Source organism: Ilyonectria robusta (assembly GCF_021365365.1).
Source record: "Ilyonectria robusta strain PMI_751 chromosome Unknown BGZ61scaffold_39, whole genome shotgun sequence".
NCBI classification, from domain to species: domain Eukaryota; kingdom Fungi; phylum Ascomycota; class Sordariomycetes; order Hypocreales; family Nectriaceae; genus Ilyonectria; species Ilyonectria robusta.
In genome coordinates, this window is record NW_025764473.1 from 347,834 (window position 1) to 369,377 (window position 21,544).

The 21,544-nt window shown below is 53.7% G+C and overlaps 8 protein-coding genes across 8 annotated transcripts; 4 read left to right on the forward strand and 4 right to left on the reverse strand.

Moving 5' to 3' along the window:
* Positions 1–71: 71 nt before the first annotated feature.
* BGZ61DRAFT_523457 (uncharacterized protein) lies at positions 72–1,101 on the reverse strand. The gene is made up of 5 exons (XM_046252589.1): positions 1,017–1,101; positions 805–953; positions 420–612; positions 273–368; positions 72–220 (listed from the first exon to the last, which is right to left on the reverse strand). Exons 1-5 carry the CDS (start codon positions 1,019–1,021, stop codon positions 157–159), a joined length of 507 nt encoding a protein of 168 aa, XP_046095952.1. The 5' UTR covers positions 1,022–1,101; the 3' UTR covers positions 72–156.
* Positions 1,102–3,257: 2,156 nt separating this feature from the next.
* BGZ61DRAFT_370046 (uncharacterized protein) lies at positions 3,258–4,385 on the forward strand (the record flags this gene model as incomplete). The annotated part of the gene is made up of 1 exon (XM_046241989.1): positions 3,258–4,385. The coding sequence occupies one exon, from the start codon at positions 3,258–3,260 to the stop codon at positions 4,383–4,385; it is 1,128 nt and encodes a 375-aa protein (XP_046095953.1).
* A 915-nt stretch (positions 4,386–5,300) lies between these two features.
* Positions 5,301–6,310, reverse strand: BGZ61DRAFT_465070 (uncharacterized protein). The gene has a single exon (XM_046247532.1). The coding sequence runs from the start codon at positions 6,145–6,147 to the stop codon at positions 5,485–5,487; it is 663 nt and encodes a 220-aa protein (XP_046095954.1). The 5' UTR covers positions 6,148–6,310; the 3' UTR covers positions 5,301–5,484.
* A 345-nt stretch (positions 6,311–6,655) lies between these two features.
* BGZ61DRAFT_465071 (uncharacterized protein) lies at positions 6,656–7,535 on the forward strand. Its single transcript, XM_046247533.1, has one exon. The coding sequence runs from the start codon at positions 6,772–6,774 to the stop codon at positions 7,228–7,230; it is 459 nt and encodes a 152-aa protein (XP_046095955.1). The 5' UTR covers positions 6,656–6,771; the 3' UTR covers positions 7,231–7,535.
* BGZ61DRAFT_465072 (uncharacterized protein) lies at positions 7,513–9,450 on the reverse strand. Its single transcript, XM_046247534.1, has 3 exons — positions 8,884–9,450; positions 7,988–8,842; positions 7,513–7,936 (listed from the first exon to the last, which is right to left on the reverse strand). The coding sequence occupies exons 1-3, from the start codon at positions 9,325–9,327 to the stop codon at positions 7,778–7,780; spliced, it is 1,458 nt and encodes a 485-aa protein (XP_046095956.1). The 5' UTR covers positions 9,328–9,450; the 3' UTR covers positions 7,513–7,777.
* Positions 9,451–9,604: 154 nt separating this feature from the next.
* On the reverse strand, positions 9,605–10,528 carry BGZ61DRAFT_369995 (uncharacterized protein; the record flags this gene model as incomplete). The annotated part of the gene is made up of 1 exon (XM_046241985.1): positions 9,605–10,528. The coding sequence occupies one exon, from the start codon at positions 10,526–10,528 to the stop codon at positions 9,605–9,607; it is 924 nt and encodes a 307-aa protein (XP_046095957.1).
* A 1,271-nt stretch (positions 10,529–11,799) lies between these two features.
* Positions 11,800–13,699, forward strand: BGZ61DRAFT_155249 (uncharacterized protein). Its single transcript, XM_046237405.1, has 3 exons — positions 11,800–12,204; positions 12,252–13,218; positions 13,271–13,699. Exons 1-3 carry the CDS (start codon positions 12,041–12,043, stop codon positions 13,631–13,633), a joined length of 1,494 nt encoding a protein of 497 aa, XP_046095958.1. The 5' UTR covers positions 11,800–12,040; the 3' UTR covers positions 13,634–13,699.
* Positions 13,700–14,435: 736 nt separating this feature from the next.
* On the forward strand, positions 14,436–15,752 carry BGZ61DRAFT_370045 (uncharacterized protein; the record flags this gene model as incomplete). The annotated part of the gene is made up of 1 exon (XM_046241988.1): positions 14,436–15,752. The coding sequence occupies one exon, from the start codon at positions 14,436–14,438 to the stop codon at positions 15,750–15,752; it is 1,317 nt and encodes a 438-aa protein (XP_046095959.1).
* Between the last annotated feature and the right edge of the window lie 5,792 nt (positions 15,753–21,544).

Consider the following 21,544-nt stretch of genomic DNA (forward strand, 5'->3'; position numbering starts at 1 on the left):
TGTTTTACTGCTATCCTGCTGCTGCCCTGAGTGAAGTTACTGATCAGAATGCCGCTGCGCCTGCTTGGGGGCCCAATAGGTGCGCACCTATTGGGCCCCGCCTGCTTGGCGAGGCTTAGTCAGGGTGCGCGAGTTTAGCGCACGGGGTGCGTGAGCCTAGGCGGCGCCGTCTGGTCTGGTCTGGACCCCCAGACCAGACCAGACCAGACCATTCCGATCACTGGACGGGGGTAGCATGACTCAACCTTGAGCAGCAGGATGGCGGAGCTTACCAGTGTCGCGAACTTTGGGCCAGAAATCCGAAATGGAAGCTAAATATCAATGGATACAACGCGGTGTTCGACGATGTTGCAGCCCAGTCGCTCCACCTGATAGAGATCGAGGTGAAGGTTTCCAAATCCGAGGGCGATGGCGCTTACCAGACGGTTATGGCGATAGTGTCAACGTCGGATGGTGCCAAAATTAGTAGAGTAGTATGGACCGGTGGTTCGAAGTGAAGAGCCTGTTGGAGGGTTGAGTCGAATCCAATGACTGGTGATGACGTTCTGCCCAAGAAGGTTTTATCCAACTTCGGGACCTGATGGGCCACAGAGGCCCAACTGAGAAGAGCAACTGCGGGGGCGTTTACTGCGTAGTTCAGACTGGTGGGTCAAGCCACTGAAGCAACTTCTACAGCGCACATGCCTCCAGCAGAGGGGCGCTCTTGCTGTGGGCTGATTCTGACAGAGATAAATTGATGTTCCATGAAGGGAAATAAAATTAGACAAGCCGCTGATCTCCGCCGATCTAAATAATATCGCGCACGGCCACTACTCGACGTTGTGAGGCTGCTCCTGGGAGCTTGGGCGTGGCCCATTTTTCTCTGTCCCATCTCTTCACATGTGAGGGCCCACACCATGATGTCACCGTACCAGATTGAGGCAGATGGCCTCGGGCCCTGGGTGGGCTCCGGCCTGGGTGGCATCAAGAAGAACAAGCCTTTGCACAATTCATTACGATGAACTCCGCAAGCTAGCACCATTCCAGAGTCAAGACGGCCAAGGAAGAGGATACAGATCGGGAAGTATCTCTACACAGCATCCCAGCAGCATCTGGGACCGGGCCGGCACCGGGTTGTCCCTCGGAAACAACCAATGAGCTCGCTCAGTTTCTACAGAGGCTCAAACTGATCACATGGGCTATGAAGGAGGGAATTGCCGAAATCGACTATTCGAGCTGGTCCGATCGATTCCGTCCTCGGGAAGCCTCCGATGGGCTGGCGTCCTCCGCTCGCTGTCGTTGCGGAGGGGGTCCAGTATCCTCCAACGTCGCCATTCCCAACGGAACGCCGAGTGTGGGCACCTGTTCGTCTGCCTGTGGGAAGGGGTGGAGCTGTTGGAAAACAAAGGCCCTTGCGCCTGGGACAGAGCTAGCACGAAGGACGCCATTTATTCCCCTCTAGATCTGCAACCGGTGAGTTCTTGGCCTGGACCGGGCAAATCTCGAGAGCCCCACAATGCTGATATCATCATATCAGGGCCTAGCCCAAGCCCCAAATCTTTGAAACACACCACCGGCGGGGATCTGGAGGGTGAAAGACGGATCCCCGCTTTCTTAGGTGCGCGTTAGAGGATTTTGGCCAGGTAAATCCGAACTGTCCAACGTTGTGGTCTGATGATACCACGGTGTCGATGGCTGTGCGTCTTGCTCCAGCCAGCATCCGACTTGATACATAGCTCTGATTTGGATCGACGACAAGAGGTACTTGCTAGCTAGCTAGATCGGAGCTAAGCTGCGGAGTTCCGGCCAGTCACAATGCATGGAGCTCATTGCAGGGCAACCTACGTTGCCTCCTCTCTCCACTCCAGGTCCAAACCGTCCCGACCGCTAAGCTTTCTTCCCGACGACTCAGAGGAGCGCAAAGCTTCGGTCGAGTGGTGCTGGCATTAGCAGCTAATGTTCAACCCTAATCGTAGTTGGTCAGGATCGCGATCGATCCTTGAACGTTGAAATCCATCTTGCACCCGTAGCAGGAACCGAGCTCAACGGCGTTCACTGTGCTCCGTACCGTGTGCCTGGAGCTTGAGTTCGTGCCACAGCCTCGTCTTGTAGCCACAACGGCGATAGCCACGTTGGATCATGGGAGTCTCGCAAAAAGAACCAGTATAGGATCCCAAGGCGTCAAGCCCAGGAGTTATAAATCCTTGTGGTTCCTTAGCCCAAGGTTCGCGAAAAACCTGTCCTCACGCTTGTCCTGGAGAGGGCAACACTTGCCATAGCATCTTCCAGGAGGAGGGGACCGCAAACGCCACTGTCCCCCAGCCTTCGGTACGGTAATTAGAACGCACACACCTCGTCTCGCAGCTCCCAGTTCCCAGTTCATGGCGTTCCCCATGGCAAGGATCCAGGGTCCACCCTGTCGGCCTTCGCACCCGGTTCCCCTCTCCCCACGGCCCCATTGTATGATCTACCTGGAGCTCTTGTGCCCGATAAGGCCCCCGCAGCGCAAGGAGATACTGCGGCGCTTAGACCCTCGTTTATCTTGTTGTTGCCCTTTGCTGCCATGGGGCATGGCTGCGCAAGCTGCACCGGGACGTCAGGGTTTGGAAAGTGCAATGCAACCACAACAATTCCAGTAGGGTGGCCCAATCGGAATTCCGTGAACTCAGACTTGAGGGCTTGTTGACCCCATCACCTTGCAGAAAGATGTCTGAATCTCGAGCTTTTCATAGGAAAAGTCTCTTTCCCCTCCCGGCGTCCTACAGCATGTAACATGTAGGTGTGCCCGTCCTGGGCCTGCTGGGGGGTGGCAAAGCTCTAATAGCTTGAGAGCAAGGACCTTGGCAGTCGGTGGCTTGCGAGATGCCATGCATATTTGATTGTCCCGTCGCCCTCAATCCTTTCGCGTCCCCTCATTCTCTTGGATTCCCTTCCTTCAAAACCCTGCCCGCGAATTTCTGCTTGTCAATTACCAAGCCGGCCCACTCCTTAACCCGTCAAATCCACTTTCAGACCTGCTCCTCTCCCCAACCGCCTCTCAGCCCTGCCTGGTCCAGACACAACTGGCTCGCTCAGCTGCCGTCCAGCAAACGAATAAGTAATACCGGGAAGCGTTACAGCTCTGCGTGTTGTCTTCGTTGGCAAACCGGCCCCCAACCAGTCGGCCTCGTAATCACCTGCCTACCCAACCCCGGAATAGTATAAATCGAAACCGAAGAACGATCACCATCTGTGCAGAAAGATCCTCGATGGCATCCTTCGTCCATTCTTACCCTCAGATGGCGGGAGATTTTGCGTTTGGCCAATACTTCGACGGGATCGCCTCGACACCAGCGGCGGGATGCCTGATGACCACTCCACCTTTTCGCATCAGCACATCTTCCCCTGCATCTCGAAGCCACATGGCCCATCAACAAGCGATGAACCAAGTCACCGAGGGCTCGTTTGACGAAGCAATCGGCACCTCCCCGATCTCGACAGAGGTCGATCTCGGGTTTCCCCAACCTCCACCCCAATATGTCATGGCAGCCAAGATCCCCAAGTATGAACCCTCCCAGACAGTATTACCGACCGCAGAACGCGAAAAGAAACCGCCCCGCCGACCCCGAAACCGACGGAAATCGCAAGAAAGTTCAAGCCTGTCAGAAACCGGTGCCTCTGCACTCGTTTCGGATGTACCGAAACCAAGAAAACGCGGCCGGAAACCCAAAGTCGAACCTAAAGAGCCTGCAAAGGCACGCCGAAAACAAAAGGGGGAGAGCAATGACGACGAGGATCTTCCTAGGGACCCCCGACGACGGCGCATCCTCGAACGCAATAGAATCGCTGCTACTGAGTGTCGTCTGCGCAAACGGGATGAAGCGTCAGTACTCGCCTCCCGTGAGCAAGCCATGGACGATCAGAACCGATACCTCTCAACCTGTTTCGACCAGCTGACTGCCGAGATCTACCACTGGAAGACCCAGCTCTTGCGCCATACTGATTGCAACTGCGTTCTCATCCAGAAATATATTGCAAACGAAGCGAGAAAGTCCGTCGATGGCCTCTTATCTTGCTCTTCGGCCTTTCAACTCCCTGACGGACTCACACCTCCACACCACAGGGGCTCAAGCGGCAGTAGAACAAGTGGAACAGCTTCCTTGAGCATCCAAACGCCTGAGATGGAAAGTGCCACGCCAACATGGACCGACCCCTTTCAGCAAGGCCCAAGGTTCTCGGAAGTCGGATATGATTTGTTTGATATGGTATTAGAGCCGTTCCAAAAAGAACCGCTCCCGGCGCCAAGCCAATCTATTTCAAATGTGCCCACCCCGTCCAGATGCGACCAGGGAGTTTTTGGTAGCTCAGGGCCACAGCCCCAGCCGGTGGTTGGAATGGTTTGGGAATCGCAATGGGGGTTTCACTGATGTCGGCCGTAGTGCTGCCGTTTCATGCCCAACGAGTGACGGGAGTATACGAACTGAATGGAATAAATATAGTTCAAGTTGCCTTTCCTGGTTCTTCATGGAAGGCCACATAACAGCCCAGAGCTGTCTTGTCGGGGTTAGGGGGGAATGGCTAGTCTTCCAGCCGTCTCGGAATGGGGATGTCCGTGTCACACTGCCGAACAAGCAGATCGTCGATTTCAGCGTTACCAATGGAGGTTGTGCCACCTTGAATAGCACCTTCCATGTCATTGAGCATCTGGAAATGCAGCAAGTCCTGGACCTTCGCCGCGGCCTGAATGTCTTCCACAGAAGGAATCGGAAACTGGGACAAGACGCTGTCCTGATGACGGCGAATTTGCTGATAGAAATCGTCGTAACGCTGGATGAAAGGCCGGCCCTCTTCTGCCGGGTTCTCCTGGCAAAGGTCTCGGATCAGGCTTTGCAAGACTGGGGAGTCCCTTGTTGCGTCGGAGTCTCGCACGGCATTTCGAAGAGTCTGGAGGAGAGCCGTATAGTCTTGGTGATGCGCTGCGATGGTTGGCTCGTCGCCATAATCACCTTCATCCAGAGGGAAGTCAACATCCACTGTGTCGTCGCCTTCCGACCGGCTGGCCCAGAGCTTCGCGTCTTTACGAGCATCCTCGGCCGATTTTCTGAGGAGGGAGATGTTTGCGACATGGGATCTCAGGCGGGGACAGAGCCCAAACTTGACGCAGAGCCTAGGGCACTGGATCCAGGCACCAATCAACATGCTCAGACACGAGCGCCCCAGGATTCAGCACATCACATCGGAAGACCCCGCGCTCACTTCCTGATTCCCGACCTTGAGACTCATTGTTGATGGATAAAGTAGTCGAGGATATCAACCGCGAGATAAAGACATTTTGAGAGATTGGTTCAAATGCGCATATCGAGAAATGAGGAAACAATTCTTGAAAAGAATATGTACAGCAACTTAGTACAGGCCCATCCCACAACTTCAGTGCTCGCCCTTTGATACACCCATCCCAGGATACTCTGATCCAGCCTCTTGAACTCCCACTATAACGTGCTCCTCGACGAAATACACACAAAGTAATTATAGCAGAAGAATAACAACCGCCAAAAGTGTTCCCGCTAGGTTCGGAGTGAGAATCGAGCCGGCGCCATCGTTGCCGCAGTCGCTATCGCCATCGTCAGCGTCGTCAGTGCTGTCAGAACCCCCGCCCCTGCTTTTGCGGGCACAGAGAGTGTGGCCCTGGTCGTCGTCGTCGCCGTCATCGTTCCCGTTCGTGGATGTACTAGTCGGTTGCGTAGTTTCCGTGGCGTTTTCACTGCTGCTGTCGCCGCCCGTTGTGCAGAACCCATCACTGGTGCAAGTTTCGCCGCTGTCGCAATAAGAGCCGTCGGTGCAACAAACAGAGCCTTCGGGTATACAATAGTCGCCGCAAAGCTCTTTACCCTCGTCGCAACCAGTAGCCTCGCCGGTGCAAATCTCGCCGTCCTCGCAGCATCCTCCGCTGGTGCAGTAGTCTCCAGTCTCGCAATATGATCCGTCGCCGTAGGAGCAGCATTCTCCTGTGCTGGGAATGCAATAGCCGTCACATTCTGTCTCGAGAGAGGAGCAGGAAACACTCAAGGATAGCGGTTTGTTGTCGATGCCTGCGAAATCACTTTGTTGCCCGCCCTTTCGGCCGCTAAAGCCAGTAAGGCTACCCATGCTTAACCCAGAAAGGGCCAAAATGAGAACGAAGCGCGTCATCGTGTTGTATAAGGGAATGACAGGAGTTGGAAGGGCAAGTGGTCAAGGTCGTCTTCAGCACGTGGCCAACAGCAACGAGGACAGAAACTGGATGGCCGATGGTTTGCCTTGGTCTCATGAACAAGTACAGATTATATATTGCAGCTTTAAATCTTTTCAAACGGACCGTCTTCTCCAGGATCTTCACGACAGACAAAAATCTGCCTTGCTGGGCTGACAGCAGACCTTTTGTGGCTGAATACCACAGGTCGCTAGCTCCAGATCGCCAGATTTAGGCAAGTTGATCGGCAAAAAGACCAATTTGAATGACAAGGTAAGATTAACACCTTCTTCTTTAATTTATGCTTATGGCAGTTCGGGTCATCTTTTGGGCGCCCTTATTTATTTCGGTTTTTTAATTGGGGCTGATTGGTGCAGAATGGCGCCAGACCATTTTGGGATCTGAACTAAAGCCGAGGATTACATCTATGCATCGTATGAAAGGTTTGCAAAAGCAACGAGGTGGGTTGAAGGGATTACTCAAGCATCATGCGCGCGCCACTGTCACATTAAAGCCCCAAACGGGTAAAGAGTGCGGTCTTTGAAGTGTGCTTGCTGCATTGCCGAGATCAGGGGAAGGGATGCATGGCTCAGCTTTCGTCGATGGGAACCTTGAACATCCTCATTACCACTGTTGAAGCTGACTGCAGATCCCAACATTGCTCTGTCCGGTCAAGATCGGCATCAGAGATTGGCCCATGGATAGAACTACTCGAAATGCATTTCTCAAGACGGTCAATTTGCCAGGGAGCAATAAGCGGGCTGATTCTTGTTCCGAAAGCCAATCATGTCATGACACTAAATCTTTGTAGAAACAGCCACCATGTGGCTATTAGACTAAGGGATCGTAGTCGACTTTCTGAGCCTCTTCGGCCCGATATTGAACGTCTTCCGCACCACTCCCTAGGGCGTTCGACTGCTTCCTTGAGTGATACTAGCTTGACGAGATACTCTCACAGAGCTTGCTTCTTTCTGCCATCATATCGTCCCGATGCCCTGCCCGACATGCGCTACGTCATGCCAGTCTCCTGTGCACAAGCCTAGGCTTCACCGTAAGAGGCCGGGTTAGGCACCTACAAATCGTTTCAAGCGTAACCGGTATTGACCACGCCCAATAACCTGCGAGAACCCCGCCAACACAGTGTTTGCGTTACTCAAACCACTCGAGTTTGTGAATGACGGGCGCCCTCTAAGGGGCCCAGTGTAAACCAATGCTTTACTACCTGGAAGTTTTTATCATCTGAAACCCGCGCGCGAAAAGCCACCCTAGGTATATTCAGGGTAGCTCTCATTGAGGCGGTTGATGATTGAAAGTGGGGACCCATAGGGTGATTAAGGCGTTATCATCCTTGTCCAGTGACTAGCGCGGAGATCTCTGAGTTTTCGTTGAAGTCGTAGGCTGTTTGTTAGCCAGGGCACCCTGCGACTTGAACATCTTAGTCCATGTATGTGATCAGCACATGGACGGACTGCAGATAAACCTTATGGAGGGGCTGCATCCGTGGATACTCATTGAAATATACACAAACTTCAGGTGATAACCACGGTACCTCTTTCGCTTGTAAATTGACGCCGGTTCTTTTCGTCACTACTAGAACTGTGATCCAGTTGCGCGAGTCAGAAGGCCAGTAAACCAGGGCTCAAATGTGTCCCTGGTCCAGTCAGCAAGCGCGGACATAGCAGCTTGCAACTGGTAAATGCCAAAAATGCTGTCGGTATCACCTATCCGAAAGTTCCCATCAAGCACGCGCTATTTTCTATTATTAGATACTCAAGTTGAGATGAGTGCGAAGTAACTTACAATTTCCGCGCCTGCATCCATGACAAACAAGAGGGTCCAGACACCGCCAACTACCTGAATGACGGGGATCGTGATGATCTTGTCTGTTCCTCCCCAGAGCGCAATGATACTGCGCATACGCTCATGCCACGCAGCGACCCAGATACCAAGCTGGACATTGGCAGTGTCCATGTTGCCGGATAAGGTCTTGGTCTCGATGAAGATAGGAGCTGGTCGGGTGCGGAGAGGTTCATATATCGTTTGGTTGATGGTAGCCATTGTGTGCGGCTGCTTGTCCAAGAAAGTGTCAATGAGATTCTGAATCACCTTTTCGGGACGAAGCACCACGGCAAAGTCAACCATCTTATGGACTGACGATGCAACAGCACTCGTCCGAGTCTGTGGCGTCCCCAAATCCTGCCCAGACGCACTGCTTGCGCTAGATACACTGGTGTTGGACGGTTGGGATGGGGTCCGATCACCAGTCTTTGACAAAGGACGAAAAGCTGGCATGATTTGAGCTGAGGCAATGGGCTCGACTTCAAGAAAAGCAAAGCGAGAGATTGCATGCCGTAGAAGCGGGGCGTGGACGAGGCAGTTCCAAGCGGCCTCGGATCGATGGAGATTGGATGAAGCAATAGAATCGTCAACAATCCCTCGGAGGTGTGCATGATTGTTAAAAAGCGCTGCCTCGTTGTCCGCACTAGATTCATCAGAGGCTTGTGGGGATTTCCACATGAAGCCGCGAATTCTTGTATCTCGAAAATCTGAATGCCCTCCAAGAGTCGTTGGCAGAATCTCCTCTTTTGCCTCGACCGCAGACAGAGCCTCAAAAACCTTTTGGGCATCGTCCGGAAGAACACTTCCAAGGTCACGCTCTTTCGTGACACGAACAGGTCGCACCAGGCTTAACAGACTAGCCGTCTTTGGAATCGCTTCGTGGGAGATGAACTGCGCGATCGCGTCGTGTGAGAGGTGTCTGTCGGAGCTTGCTGGACGGTTGTGGGAGCTGAAAAAGCTGCTCGGCTTGCAAGAACTGCAGTGAAAGAGGACGTTGAACGTGTTGAGGTCGCCGTTTGTGTGGCTGGATCATCAAAGACGACTCCATCACTGTCAAGTCGCAATAACTGAGGTCGGGGACGTGTTGGAGTCTCGTCGGGATCTGGGTAAGAATCGGGGTATTCACTCGTTCGCGGACGTTTTGATGGGCTCGACATTTCATCCGAAAGGCGACGTCGATGCGCATTGTTGAGCAATGGATCGACTGTCAGCGTTGTGTCAACGGGATGGGTCGTTACGGGGGAGGCTTCCACCTCGTCAAGCCACGCCTGGATAACGAGAGGATTCACGAGAGGATTCATGTCCAGATGCAGAATTGTGATACGGTGACATTGCTCGACGAATAATAGCCGTGGTTGTTGTTCAATTCGCGCTGGACGCCACGGCAGTAGAGCAATTGCCTTGAATGCATTGGTTAATTCTAGCGGGCTTTGTTTTGTTTTGGTGGCGGCGGCTTGTTGCTACAGCGCCCGGTCGGAAATTCGTAAGCCCGAATCAAGACTTGAAGCTCCGGCCGTGTCGCGCTCCTTACATAATACACACGATAGCTAGAAATCAGCTCTACCCCTGTCGTTTCAATCACCACAAGGGTGGCGATGGACCGAGCACCTCTGGCGCTTGGGGGAGTGGTCCCGAGAGGTCAGCCGCGAGGTCGAGGCATACCTCGTTGCCGAAGCGCAAGGCGACGAAGTCGTACTCCGATTCGAGGCGTTGCAGCAATGTCGCCAGAGGTACGTGGGCGGGCTCGGGGAGTTTGGCGTCAGCGATCTTTGTGGTAAGATAATCATGCATACCGCCAATGCCTTCCCCTACCCCTTTACTACCGACCTCGGCAATGGCGCTCAAGCCGTCCGGGAGGTGGGCCACGGCTTCAGCGAATGCCTTCACGAAGCGATCTGGGATGCGTTCCTTCCGCATGCCGACACGGTCGTTACCGCCAAATCGGAACCGACGCGCGAGCGAGCGGACGTAGCGCTCAGAGTGGTGGATGAAGTCTTGGAGACCAGCGACACCGTAGGGCTCGGGTTTGAGGAACAAGCAGTTGCCACGACGTTTGTCATTGACGATGGCGATGAACAGCACATGTCGGTGACCATGGGCGAGCGGCGGGAAGGTGCCGTCTGCGTGCAGGTCCACGCCGCCAGTGCAGCCTGGCGCACTGTGGCGCTTGAGGTGACTGCTGGTTCGCGGTGTGCCAACGGCCCGGAAGAAGGCAGAGAGCCGGCCGTGGGGATCAAGGCAGAGGAAAGCACCAGCCACAAAGCCCTGGTTGCGCTCGACCGCCAGTGCGGTGAGGTACCACATGATGCCAGTTACCTGGCGTCCGCGAGTGGGCGGGTGAATCTCGCGTGTCGCAATCCGCCGCAACTCGTCGGACGACCAGGGTGAGGTCATGATGGCGTGCACATCTTGGGCGCCTTGTGCCACAAATGTGCGAATCTCGGCCTCGCGGGCTGCCAAACCGGCGGCGGCGAGGTAGTTGGCGAGGCGGTCCACGCCCATGGCCGGGATCACACGTAATTTTTCTTGGGTGGATGGCGGCCTCTGCGAGTTGCTCAGACTGGGCGTTGAGGGGTGCCGGGCGCTGGCAATATGAGGACCATGGGATGTGAGCGGAGCCGAATCAAGTTCTGGCACGTAGGCTGGAGGCGGAGGAATGTTGGGCCAAGGTTAGGAGAATCCAGAGCGAGCAAAAGGTCAGAGTGAGTACAGCAGCAAAGTTGGATCACGAATGAGTCAAGTGACAAAACGAGTCCCAGGTATTGAGATATTCAAGTACCCAACAACAACCCTGTTACCGTGAAGCGGTCTCGCGTCCCCAGCTCCACTATCTGACTGGTCTATCATGCCGACAATTTCCCACACAGTTGTCACCAATACCGTATGCGTATGAGGAGGGCGTCTCACAGAGCCGCAGGTCCCTCGTATTCAAAACTACGAGTCACTGGAATTTTGCAAGCAATTTACTTCTAATGGCTCCCATTTTTGGATATCTGCTCCTAGAACCTTCCAATACCTCAATATACTGAGTCAGACCTTTCCCAGCCCCTTGAACCCTAACCTCTTGGAAAAGGTCGGCAACCCAAGACGCGGAGAGTTACGTGGCTGAGATGCGTCATTTTATGTCTTGCGCCGGCAATTAGACCACAGGCAGTCCATCCGACAGGAAGGCAGGAAACAAAACTTGAAAAGTGAGCGCTGGGAGAAATGGTGACACTGCATTAAATTGAGCATCATCTTACCCGTGCTACGGTCACAGGGTAGGTTAGAAAAATAAAGAAACTGGTCAGCAACTGCACCTCTGCCCAACCACCCAATGCCCCCAACCACCCAATGCCCAACCACCCAAATTCGCCTGAAGCTACCACACACGGCAAAATCATTTCACTTCTCCAGATGAACCTTTACCCTACCAAATTCTGTGGTCCTACGGGAAAGAGTGATACTGGGTGGCGGTACATCTCTGTTTACTGCAAATTGACGGACCTGACAACTCGGACTGAGCTGTCTCCTTACACCAAACCGGGTTAGACACTTCAATCGGAGCATATCATTACCTGATCTGGACACACAAGCGTGGTGGGGGATCACGAGCCGCAGTGGAGATGTTGCAGCACACTCACACCATAGAACAATCGAAGGCAAAAGTTGATTGGCTCTACCAGATCCAGGTCTCCATGCATCTCAGATTGGGCAGAGAGAAGGCAGCCTACGAAGCAGACCCCAGCTGCTGGAGGGCTGAAACATCACCTTCGAAATGCGCAAGTTTGCGCCCGTATGAAGGTAACGGGTGATATGGATTCTGCATTCACCAATGGACGATTCTCTCCCACGATTGCAATCCTTGGTGCTCGTGGGCCATCCTAGTGTTTGGTTAGGAGAAATTCTCGGTCGTTGCGCTCAGAAATAACTTGCGGCGAAGTCGTACAGGACGAAGACGCCTTGCGGTGAGCGCAGGGATACTAGCAGAAACGGGCTAGCAAGATAAAGAGAAAGGAAGAAGAGGACGGTGATATGGTGTTGGTGGGCACCAAGGTCGACGAGAAACATGCCAATTGGGTCACGGTGTATAGCATGCTGACGGGAATTCGCGTATCTGTGTCGAGAACGAACGCGAAGCTGGATCGGCCGTTGACGGACACAGACTTTGAGTCGAAGCGGAAGTCGACTTTCGATATGTGAATATCCCTGCCACCATTTTCCGAGATAGAACTGACTTCGACAGTGCCGGAAACGAACTGGCACCTTCTGCAGAGTATAACTTCAAGTTTAAGGACTATGCGCCTTGGGTTTTTCGTCATCTCCGTGCTCTCTTTCGGCTTGATCCGGCAGGTTACTTGACATCGTTGACGGGGGAGTACGTCATGTCAGAGTTTGCGTCCCCAGGAAAGAGTGGTAGCTTGTTCTACTTTTCCAGGGACTACAAGTATATCATCAAGACCATCCGCCACTCCGAGCATAGGTTCCTCCGGAAAGTCCTTAGGGATTACTGCCAGCATGTCACGGAAAACCCAAACACACTGCTCTCCCAGTTCTATGGCCTTCACAATGTTAAGACGCCGTATGGCGAGAAGATTTACTTTGTCGTCATGAACAACCTATTTCCCCCGCATTGCGATATCCATCAGACCTTCGACTTGAAGGGATCGACCATTGGCCGTGACTATAAGGAGGACGGCCTAGAGAAGAATCCTCGAGCAACGTTGAAGGATCTGAACTGGTTGCGGCGGAAGCGGCACCTGGTGTTGACAATGGGGAAGAAGAGACTTTTCTTGGAGCAGTTGCACAGAGACGTTCGACTTTTGCAAAAGGTGCAGATTATGGACTACTCCCTTCTGATCGGCATCCATGACCTGCAAAGGAGCAACGAGGAGAACCTGCGAGATAAGGCACTGAAAGTCTTTAATCCTGGGGGGTATATACCACCCGATGACTCACATTCGGTCGTTATGGGGACAGCCTCAAAACTCGAGAATACCCAGACGGCAGGAGAATTCCGGCAGATGATTAAGGCAAAGAGAACTGTACCGACCGGTCAGACCAGTATCCGGATGCCTTCTGAGCTAGTAGAGGGACAGAACACGGAATATTTCTTGTTCTATGAGGACAACGGTGGCGTCAGGGCGATTCATGAAAACAATCAGCCAGGAGAGGAGATTTACTACCTGGGATTGATCGACTGCCTGACTCACGTAAGTTATGTTCATATGACTTCTCACAAAAAGTGCTAATATCAAATCTCAGTACGGAATCAGCAAGAAGATCGAGCATTTCTGGAAAGGTCTGCGTCACGACGGGACACAGATTTCAGCCCTTCCGCCCCAGGAATATGGCGAGCGATTCCTCCACTTCATGGAGGGCATCACGATAACCCCCGAAGAAGCTGCACGCGTAGCCTGCAGAAAGAAGGCAGTAGCCGCCGCAGCTGAGCAGGAAAGGGAGCGTGTGAGCAGCTGGGGCAGCACGAGCCAGCTTAGTAGCGGCGGTACCGAATCTGACAGTCAGCTGCTAACACCAGCGAAGGACGGCGAGGAATCGGCAGCAGGGTTCTTCAGGTACATGAAGATCAGCTTGGCTGGGTTCCTCAGATTGATCCGGTGCTCGTGACGAATTATACCTCGACCTCGACCTCGACCTCCCTCGGTAAAGGCCTGATCTTTGAAAGATATGGTGGTGCCCGTCTTCTCTTTGCGGTAATTATTGGTAGGCAATCATACAGACTGCTCGCGCGAAAGCTTTCACTCTGCTGTAGCTGTTTTAGTGGGACCGTCCACACGGCGTTCCCGATACGAGGTCACAAGGTTATCAATGTTGGGCTTCAGGCTTCGGGTTGGAACGTGCGTTCCAAAAGGGTTGGGCAACAGTCGAGTCGAACATGTAAATGGAAATGGAATGGAATGGAATTTATTACGCCCGGGAGGACCAAGCCTCATATGGCCTTATCTTATGTTCCGTATTCGTATGATTCCTCGTGTTACAAAAAGCCCCTAATCTATCCAGATGCCAATGTTTCCATGTCAAGTTGACATTTAAATAGGTAGCGTCAACAGGCTGCCCGGGCAGTGCCGCGTGATTCAGCAGCGCCAGTGCTACACCATTTTGCAAGAGGCAAATACCCTTTTTCACCATTATGAGACACCTGGATGGCAGCTCGAAACGATGGTGGATGCCCATTTGAGAGCGAAGGCCCGGTAGACTGCCACGAGGTACGCACGGACCAGGAGGGCCACTCGAACTTGGCAATGTTTCGCGATGGGATCAGGTGATCAGTCTGGCGTACTCTTCAACGCGGAAGCCTCGAGTTTTTTTTTCGGAGATAAATGTGTGTATGCGCCAAGAGCCATCAGATCTTTGCAGCTTTACCAACCATCTTGTCCTAGAATCTCTACAATCTGTTGTTTCGGTAAAGATGCCGGGCAGCTCCAGCTGGATCGGTCTAACCACTGCGCTACCGCTCGGCCTGCAGCAAGCGGCAGCAGATGTTGCCAAAGCTGTCTGGCGCGAGGTGGGTGGGATCGAGGTCGGTCAACTTGATCACTGGTGGCATGTCGCCCGCTTGTCCTATATTGCCAGAGCAGACGGCTCGCCTGAAGCCCTCATCCTGAATTGTGTCGAGGGCGAGCCTGACCACCCCTCTCAGTCGGCCGCGTACACGGTTGACATCATGCGGCGGCGAGTCAAGATCAAGAAAGGTCAGCAAGGCTATGCGTCGATACCTGCGGATTGTATCCCTCTACTCGATCGTATTCAAGAATGGGTCGAGCGGATCCCTGAGCGGAAGGAAGAAGCTCGTCGCAACGAGGAGAGAGCTCAGCGTGAGGCACAAGAGAGACAGCGGTTAGCAGAGCTAGAGCGGCAGCGAGTGCGCGCCGCTGCCATCGAGGCCTACGAGCATCGCCTAGCCGATTTTAAAGCGTCTCAGCCTGCGCCAGCCAAGAAGGCCAAATTAGAGGTCAAGCCTTCAGTGACGTCCGTATCCGGAGCGTGCCCAGACTGCGCGGCACCATTAGCGGCTTGCAAGAAGTGCGAACGGTTATCTTGTCCCCAGGCAGGCTGCAGTGGACAGGGGGTGGATCTGCTCTTACGATGTCTCGATCACGACCACGAGATCTTCTGCGGCCCATGCCGCGAACAACAGCGCGTTGTCGACCCGCTCAAGCCTCTTCTCGCAGCCTGTTCTGCGTGCAACGAAGTCTTATGCGCGGAACAACTACTCTTTTGCGACCGTAAAGAAGACGACGACACTCCCGCTCACGACATTCACGTCATCTGCTGTCTCTTCTGCCAACAGGAGGCAGAGGAAGAGGGTGATCCTCTAATGTTCATCTGCATCGGCGACGCTTGTCCGGCTCGGCAAGCTAGTACTTCCCCCAAACCACACGTATGCGACGGGTGCGCCCAACTCTACGGCAGACGTTGCGAAGACCATCCGAGCGAGTGGTGGTGTGAGCGTGGCAAGTGCGCTGAACGAACACTGCCAAAATGCCCGTCTTGCGATCTGCCACTGTGTCCAACAATCCGCCACCAAGCTTGTGCCAAGTGCAAAGCTCCCAGCTCGTGCAAACGCTGCCTTCCGACACCAGCTGAGCCAGAGCGCTTAGGAGAATCCTCACGTGACGAGAATGATGACCCGTTGGATGAAGCCTCCAGGCCGACAGATGATACGGCCACGGCAGTTGACTCTCCTGGTACAGTCTCCCTGATTCCTTTACACTTCTGCAGTTGAGACTAATGAATAGGAATTTCAGTGATCAAGCACCCCATCGTCAAGCACCATCGTGTTCAGTGCATCTGCGAAGAGTTATTTAGCTACTGTGCAGCACACAAAGATCAAGCTGGAGATTTGTTCTGTGAAGGTTGCCACGAGCCTATCTGTTCAAACTGTCGCCTCGTTGACGAGTGCAACAACGAAGAGTGCGGCGCTAAGCTGGATCTATGCGAAAATTGTTCCGACACCCTCAACGACTGCCCACAATGCGGCATGCCTTCGCTCGGAGAATATGACGACTTGGAAGATTACGATTACTACTATAATCCGATGGGCGATGACCATTGGTAGCGTGGTGACAGGTAATCGCAACGTCTCGGGCGGATGAGATAACTTCTGCACCAGACAGTCCGCAAGCAGCTTTTACAATGTCAGGTCGAGGTGGACGAGGGCTCCATGATATGGCAGACGCAAGCTATCCCACGGCGAGCGGACCAAGGCAGGAATGTTTTTCTCTCAGCATCGCACCGGACGCAGGGCTCCTAATAGTGCAGACCGTTTAGACTAAAATACTTCGAACACCCGTTAAGTTGCCAAGGCAAGAGACTTAACGGCTGAATATCCAGCCCGAAGGGTAAATATCGTGTATCTGCAATTCAACTCTCCTGGAAGGACCTCCTAGAACCCCCCTTTTTCTTGCGGCGGGTAACCAGCTGTTAAACCGCTCCAAACCTGTAGTAAGGGAGTTTGTTCCCTCTCACGCTTCCTGACAGGCCCAGTCTAACTATATACCGGGTGTCAAACCTCCCCTTTCCCTGTAGCTTACAGCAACACATCGTTTAGTCAATGTAGCGTGGTGGATACGGCGGATCAGTCAGCTGTTGAGCCTGACGGTGTTGTTGGTCAGCAAGGCGCGTCTTCATCCCTGCCGTATAGTTAGCCACAAACGCAGCACGTATGAAACGCAGGCGTATAAACCTTCCGTGGGCGTGTGGTTATACAGGCTCTGACGATCGAAAGGCGCCTCAAGGAGTAGGCCTTGCAGCGAGGTAACTCGTGAGACAGCAACATAACTAATACCGGCCTGGAAGTCGCGTGTAGCGAGGTCAGTAACTATCCGATCCTTCGTTAGGCTCTGGTATTTGTGAACAGTGATAGCAAATGCCACGATCAGGGGAAACTGCGTGCGAGCGCAAGTCTCGTTGCCCACTATGAAATCACGCGTGACTGGAAGGATGGGTACGATTTTCCTGTTAGTTGTTAGATACGGCGGTCCATCGTAGCTATCGAAATCCACCATAATAACGGCTGGGGGGTCTTCCCATGGTTTGGCGCCTGCATTCCAGGCGATATCGTATACAGTACCCTGGGCGCCGTTAACTAGGCCAGCTGGCTGCCATAAATTAGTCGTGAGCATTACCCTGGCGCCCTTAGCAACAGGAAACTTGTTGGATAGATTGCCAGTATGGTCGCTTGCCGCCTGCCCCGCGCCGTTACCCTGATTCTTTGCCTCTACCTGTATTGTCGGGGCGTTGAGGTGTACCATATGCTCGTAACTGTATTCGTTGACGCGGGCTTTTGTAGAATACACCCGCAAAGCGGCCCTGAATCTGTCAACCTCGCTCTGTGTTAGCTTGGCCTGTATCCGATTGCTAAGGAGGTTCCAGGACTGTATAGATAACTTAACTTCACGCAGTTCTTGCAAGGCCTGACGGAACCGGGCTTGGTCATCACCAGCCTGGCGCTGTACCGTGGTCAGGAAGACGGTGCGGTCAAATAACCGGTAGGCCACTTGCCCTCTCCTTTCCAACGAAGACAGGCTCGTGCTAGTCGAATACAGGGGCTTTTGCCGGACTGGTGGTAACTGGAAGAAATCGCCTACAAGCAAGACACTCACACCACCAAAGAACTCGAATCTACGCTGTGGAAAGGCCTGCCGCAGTCGGGAATCGATCCGCGCCAGCTGCTCAAGCCCTAGCATGCTCTTTTCATCGATAACGAGGTATTTGACGTGCCGTAGGCGGGACTGGAGGGCGGCTGCGTCGGCTGGGGGAAGGTCGGTAAAAGCACCACCTACTGGGAGACGTAGCAATGAATGTATGGTGCTGCCCTGTATCTGGTTACTCGCAACGCCTGTTGGTGCTACGCGGCAAATAGGGCTAGGATTCGGTACGGCAGCCGCCTGAAGATGGGAGGAAAGCACCTTGATAAGGAAGGACTTGCCTGTACCACCACCACCGTCAACGTGGAGAAGGATTTGAGCAGGATTTTGCGCCTGGAAGTGGCCCATGAAGGTGTCGTACACGAGCCGTTGTTGTGGGTTAAGCTGGTCACGCCAGTGAGGGCCAAGGACCTCCACATCGTTGGCTATAGGGTGGCTAGCGATAAGGTCTTTCCAGTAGCTGCCTCGAAATTCCGGATAAGTGCCCACATGCCGTGTCCAGTCGTAATTGACATCGATATCGCGGCGGCCAAGTAGGTCAAGACCTTCCTGGGTAAGGGGGTTGTCAGGTAAAAGGGCGGCGAGGCGGATCCAGTCTTCATCATCAAATTCCTCCTCCACAGGCAGAGTCTCGTACTGATCCTCTTGAGGTTGTAATCGAGCCTCTTTTGGCCGGCCGTAATGGTCATCACCATGACTGTGGTGCTGCCAACAATAGGAGAAGGCCTTGGCGTGAGAACTAAAACGCTGGCCGTCAAATGTGAGGAGCTCATCAAGCCGGCGATGTGGGTGGTTCAATGTTAGCTTTACACGGCAGTAATCTGGCCACTGTTGACCTTCTGGATCAGCCTGATAGCGAGGAAAGTAGACCAATACACGAGGCCTGCCGTTAACATTGCTTGGCTGCCACTGCTTCCACATGGAAGGGTTCCTAGAGAGGAAATTCCAGTATTTGAGAAAGGAAACGTAGGTCAGGTCCTCTAGGGCCTCTGGGCGTCGACAGTACTTTTCATAGACGTTGGGGGCCTCGTCAACCTCATCGCCATCGATCCGTAGGGAGCGGGAATGCATGTCAGGATTACGGCAGTCAACGTACAGACAGGTTCGTGAGCCCTCCTGTAACGGCAGGCCGAGGAGCAAGTGGCTAACCTCCTGTTTTGAGTAATCCCGCTCAGCAACTAGCTGATTTAGGAGCTTTGACGTGAAGGAAATCAGGGGGTTGTGGTCCTTGATCCGGGGCATCAGGGCCTTCCCAATCTGAGCAAACGACTCGCTCTTCTTTTCCGACTTGGAGCAGTATTTGGCTGCGTAATCGATCACCTGCTGTAGGCTCGTGCAGGGCGAGACATCTGTATTGGCTAGCCACGCAACGGTAAGCAAGCGGTTGTAGTGGTTAATCTGGCTATCGTTCCGCTCGCCCCTGAAGCTCCAGTGCTTAGAATGAGGAACCTTTTCAAGGGAGGCTAGTAGGCGCTGCCCGTGAGGAAATCCAAAGCGGCACTCTACCTGCTTGGTATGCTTGTTGAGCTGCATACAGTAGTTGTTGCAGCGGTGGCGTTGCACGCGGTTGACTACCATTGATAGGAACTGAACGGTAAGGGGATGCTCCAATAGATTACTGATCAGGGGATTCCCTTCCCCAGGCGCCTGTATCCGCTGAGGCTCTGGGTTAAGAGCAGATATGTGATATCCCCAGATTCGGGCGAACCGCTCCCGGGACTGACCATTATCAGGATCTAAATCTGGGTGACCACTTAACCAATATAGGCCATGGTGGTGACTGGAACCCCTGCCCTGCCACTCGTAGCGACCCCAAAAGTCCGTTAGGTTAAACTTCTGCTTCAGGACAATAGTCCTAAAGAGCGTATAACGCTTATGGAAGTGGTAAGCGGCAATGTGGGCGTTGTCTCGCAGTAATTGCCGGGATAGGGCCATCCGCGCCGCCTCAGGAGCTGCTTTCCACTCTCGGAATCGAGGCATATGACGATATAGGGACTCCCAGTGGTAATCAGCCGCACTTGCGGTAACGAAAAGGCCAGGCCTGCCTAGATTGTAGGCATATGCCTCCAATTCCTTCCTTTGCTTATACCAATATGGACGGGTGCCCCTGATTACGGCGGCTTGGCGTGTGATCGACTGGATCAGGACCTGAGCCTCTGGCTCGTCAGGCTTAGCCATCGCTTCCTCTATGTCAGCGCGCGTAAGGGGTTGACGGCGGCCTTCGTGTTGCTTGACTAAGTAGTTGCTTCGCTTTCTGACCTGCGCACGTAACAGCGTGTTGAGGGCGACGAAAGGCCACGTCTTATGGCGGGCAAAACGTCCGTCTTGCCATCTCATCGCATGGGCAAGGTAGTCCTGGTACGTGACGCTCCGTAGGCGAGGCTCCACGAAGTCCGCCTTGCCGTCAGGGTAGAGAGTAGGGAACGCGAGCGTTAACAGCGGCTGGGAACGGTTGAATTCGTTGATAGGAGTCCTGCGAATGGAAGGTAGTGGCATCTGGTATTGAGCCTGCGCGCTAGGCGGCATATGCTCAAGATCGGCCATACGCTCAGGGTCAGGGGTACCATGAAGGAAGCGGGACTGCAGGGCGTTTAATTCGGTATCGGTAACCTGCAAATTCGGGATCGCCGATGCGTCTGCATCGCTAGGATCCTCTTCTACAGCCTCCTCAACGGGGCCTTGGGGGACCTCGCCGTCAGGTATGTCAGCCACTTGGCTAGCAACGGAAGCAACTATGCTGCCGTCAAGAGGAAGCCGTTGCAAGCGATCCTGCCTCACAACGATATCGCGATAGCCCGGGTGGTGGCGCTGTAGGTAACGGAGCCAGGCCAACAGACATGAACGACGTACCCAGAAATCGCGAGCAAACTGCTGCTGGAAGTGAGGGTCGCCCTCCATATTAGGAGGCCGCAGGAGTACGATATCTAGCTCTTCAGGTAGGACTGGGAGCTCTTCAAATAGCCTACCAACATTGCGAAGGAAGTGAACAACGTGACCGCGGTATTTGTATTGAGCGCCACGTACCTGTAGAACCTTCACGTGTACGTGAACCCTAGCAATCAGCATCTCCTCAACCATCGTTAGGCCAGGTAGATTACCGGGGACTTCCCCGAAGTCAAGGTTATTCGCAGCGCTAAAGAAGTAGGGTTCGTTAGGGGTTCTCTCCCTGTCTCGACTAATGCAGCGGCTGCAGATTTTCAAGCTATTTCTCTTCATATCGAACCAATGCTCCCTGCAGCGAATGCAGCTATGCATCTTGTCGTCATTCAGGGCAGTATAGAACTCCCGCACAAGGGCCTGATCCTCCTCACTAAGGGCAGGCAAGTTAAGGTCCCCTGTAAAAGGTGGATCAACTATCTGATCAAACTGTCGCTCTTCAGCATGTGCGCTTTGACGTGTATAGCGGCCGCGACGATGTCCCTGTGGCAATAATGAAGGAGTGGTAGGGAACGATTCCTGTGGTATAGGCGTGCCTAGCACAACAGGAGCCGTTGGAAGAGTGCATTGAGGAATTGGCGTTTGAGGAATCGGCGTGCCCAGAACTACTGTTGGCAGGCAAAGGTTAGGAGGGATAGGGGAAGGTCCCTCTACCGCGCTTGGGGTAGATGGCCCCAGCAGAGGTCTAGGCAGTCCCTGGAGTGCGGGCGCCAGGCCACGGAATAAGGCAGGTGTGGCAGGAGGTTGTAAGCCGTACACAGACGCAGGGGTTGGCGCAGTCCGCCTTGGAGGCGTCAGGTTAGCTAGAGAATCGGTCCTTTTCGTGGCTCTGTGTGGCGATTGCCTCAAGGCGATGTTCCGCATGGCGGCGACGGCGGCTCGGGATTCGGCTACACGTTCCCTTCGGCGTGCCCTACAGCTAGCACAGTCT

What these genes read in the sequence shown, in the direction of transcription:
- BGZ61DRAFT_523457 (XM_046252589.1), bottom strand. An exon ending in CACAACGTCGAGTAGTGGCC is followed by an intron (nt 613 to 804) that starts GTGCGCGATATT and finishes ACGCCCCCGCAG; the next exon opens with TTGCTCTTCTCAGTTGGGCC. An exon ending in GCCCAAAGTTCGCGACACTG is followed by an intron (nt 221 to 272) that starts GTAAGCTCCGCC and finishes ACCCCCGTCCAG; the next exon opens with TGATCGGAATGGTCTGGTCT.
- BGZ61DRAFT_465070 (XM_046247532.1), bottom strand. Translation starts at nt 6,147, where the DNA reads ATGACGCGCTTCGTTCTCATTTTGGCCCTTTCTGGGTTAAGCATGGGT.
- BGZ61DRAFT_465071 (XM_046247533.1), top strand. Translation starts at nt 6,772, where the DNA reads ATGGCTCAGCTTTCGTCGATGGGAACCTTGAACATCCTCATTACCACT.
- BGZ61DRAFT_465072 (XM_046247534.1), bottom strand. Translation starts at nt 9,327, where the DNA reads ATGAATCCTCTCGTGAATCCTCTCGTTATCCAGGCGTGGCTTGACGAG. An exon ending in AGCGATTCCAAAGACGGCTA is followed by an intron (nt 8,843 to 8,883) that starts GTCTGTTAAGCC and finishes GTCACGAAAGAG; the next exon opens with CGTGACCTTGGAAGTGTTCT. An exon ending in TGGATGCAGGCGCGGAAATT is followed by an intron (nt 7,937 to 7,987) that starts GTAAGTTACTTC and finishes AATAGAAAATAG; the next exon opens with CGCGTGCTTGATGGGAACTT.
- BGZ61DRAFT_155249 (XM_046237405.1), top strand. Translation starts at nt 12,041, where the DNA reads ATGGTGTTGGTGGGCACCAAGGTCGACGAGAAACATGCCAATTGGGTC. An exon ending in CGGAAGTCGACTTTCGATAT is followed by an intron (nt 12,205 to 12,251) that starts GTGAATATCCCT and finishes TGACTTCGACAG; the next exon opens with TGCCGGAAACGAACTGGCAC. An exon ending in TGATCGACTGCCTGACTCAC is followed by an intron (nt 13,219 to 13,270) that starts GTAAGTTATGTT and finishes ATCAAATCTCAG; the next exon opens with TACGGAATCAGCAAGAAGAT.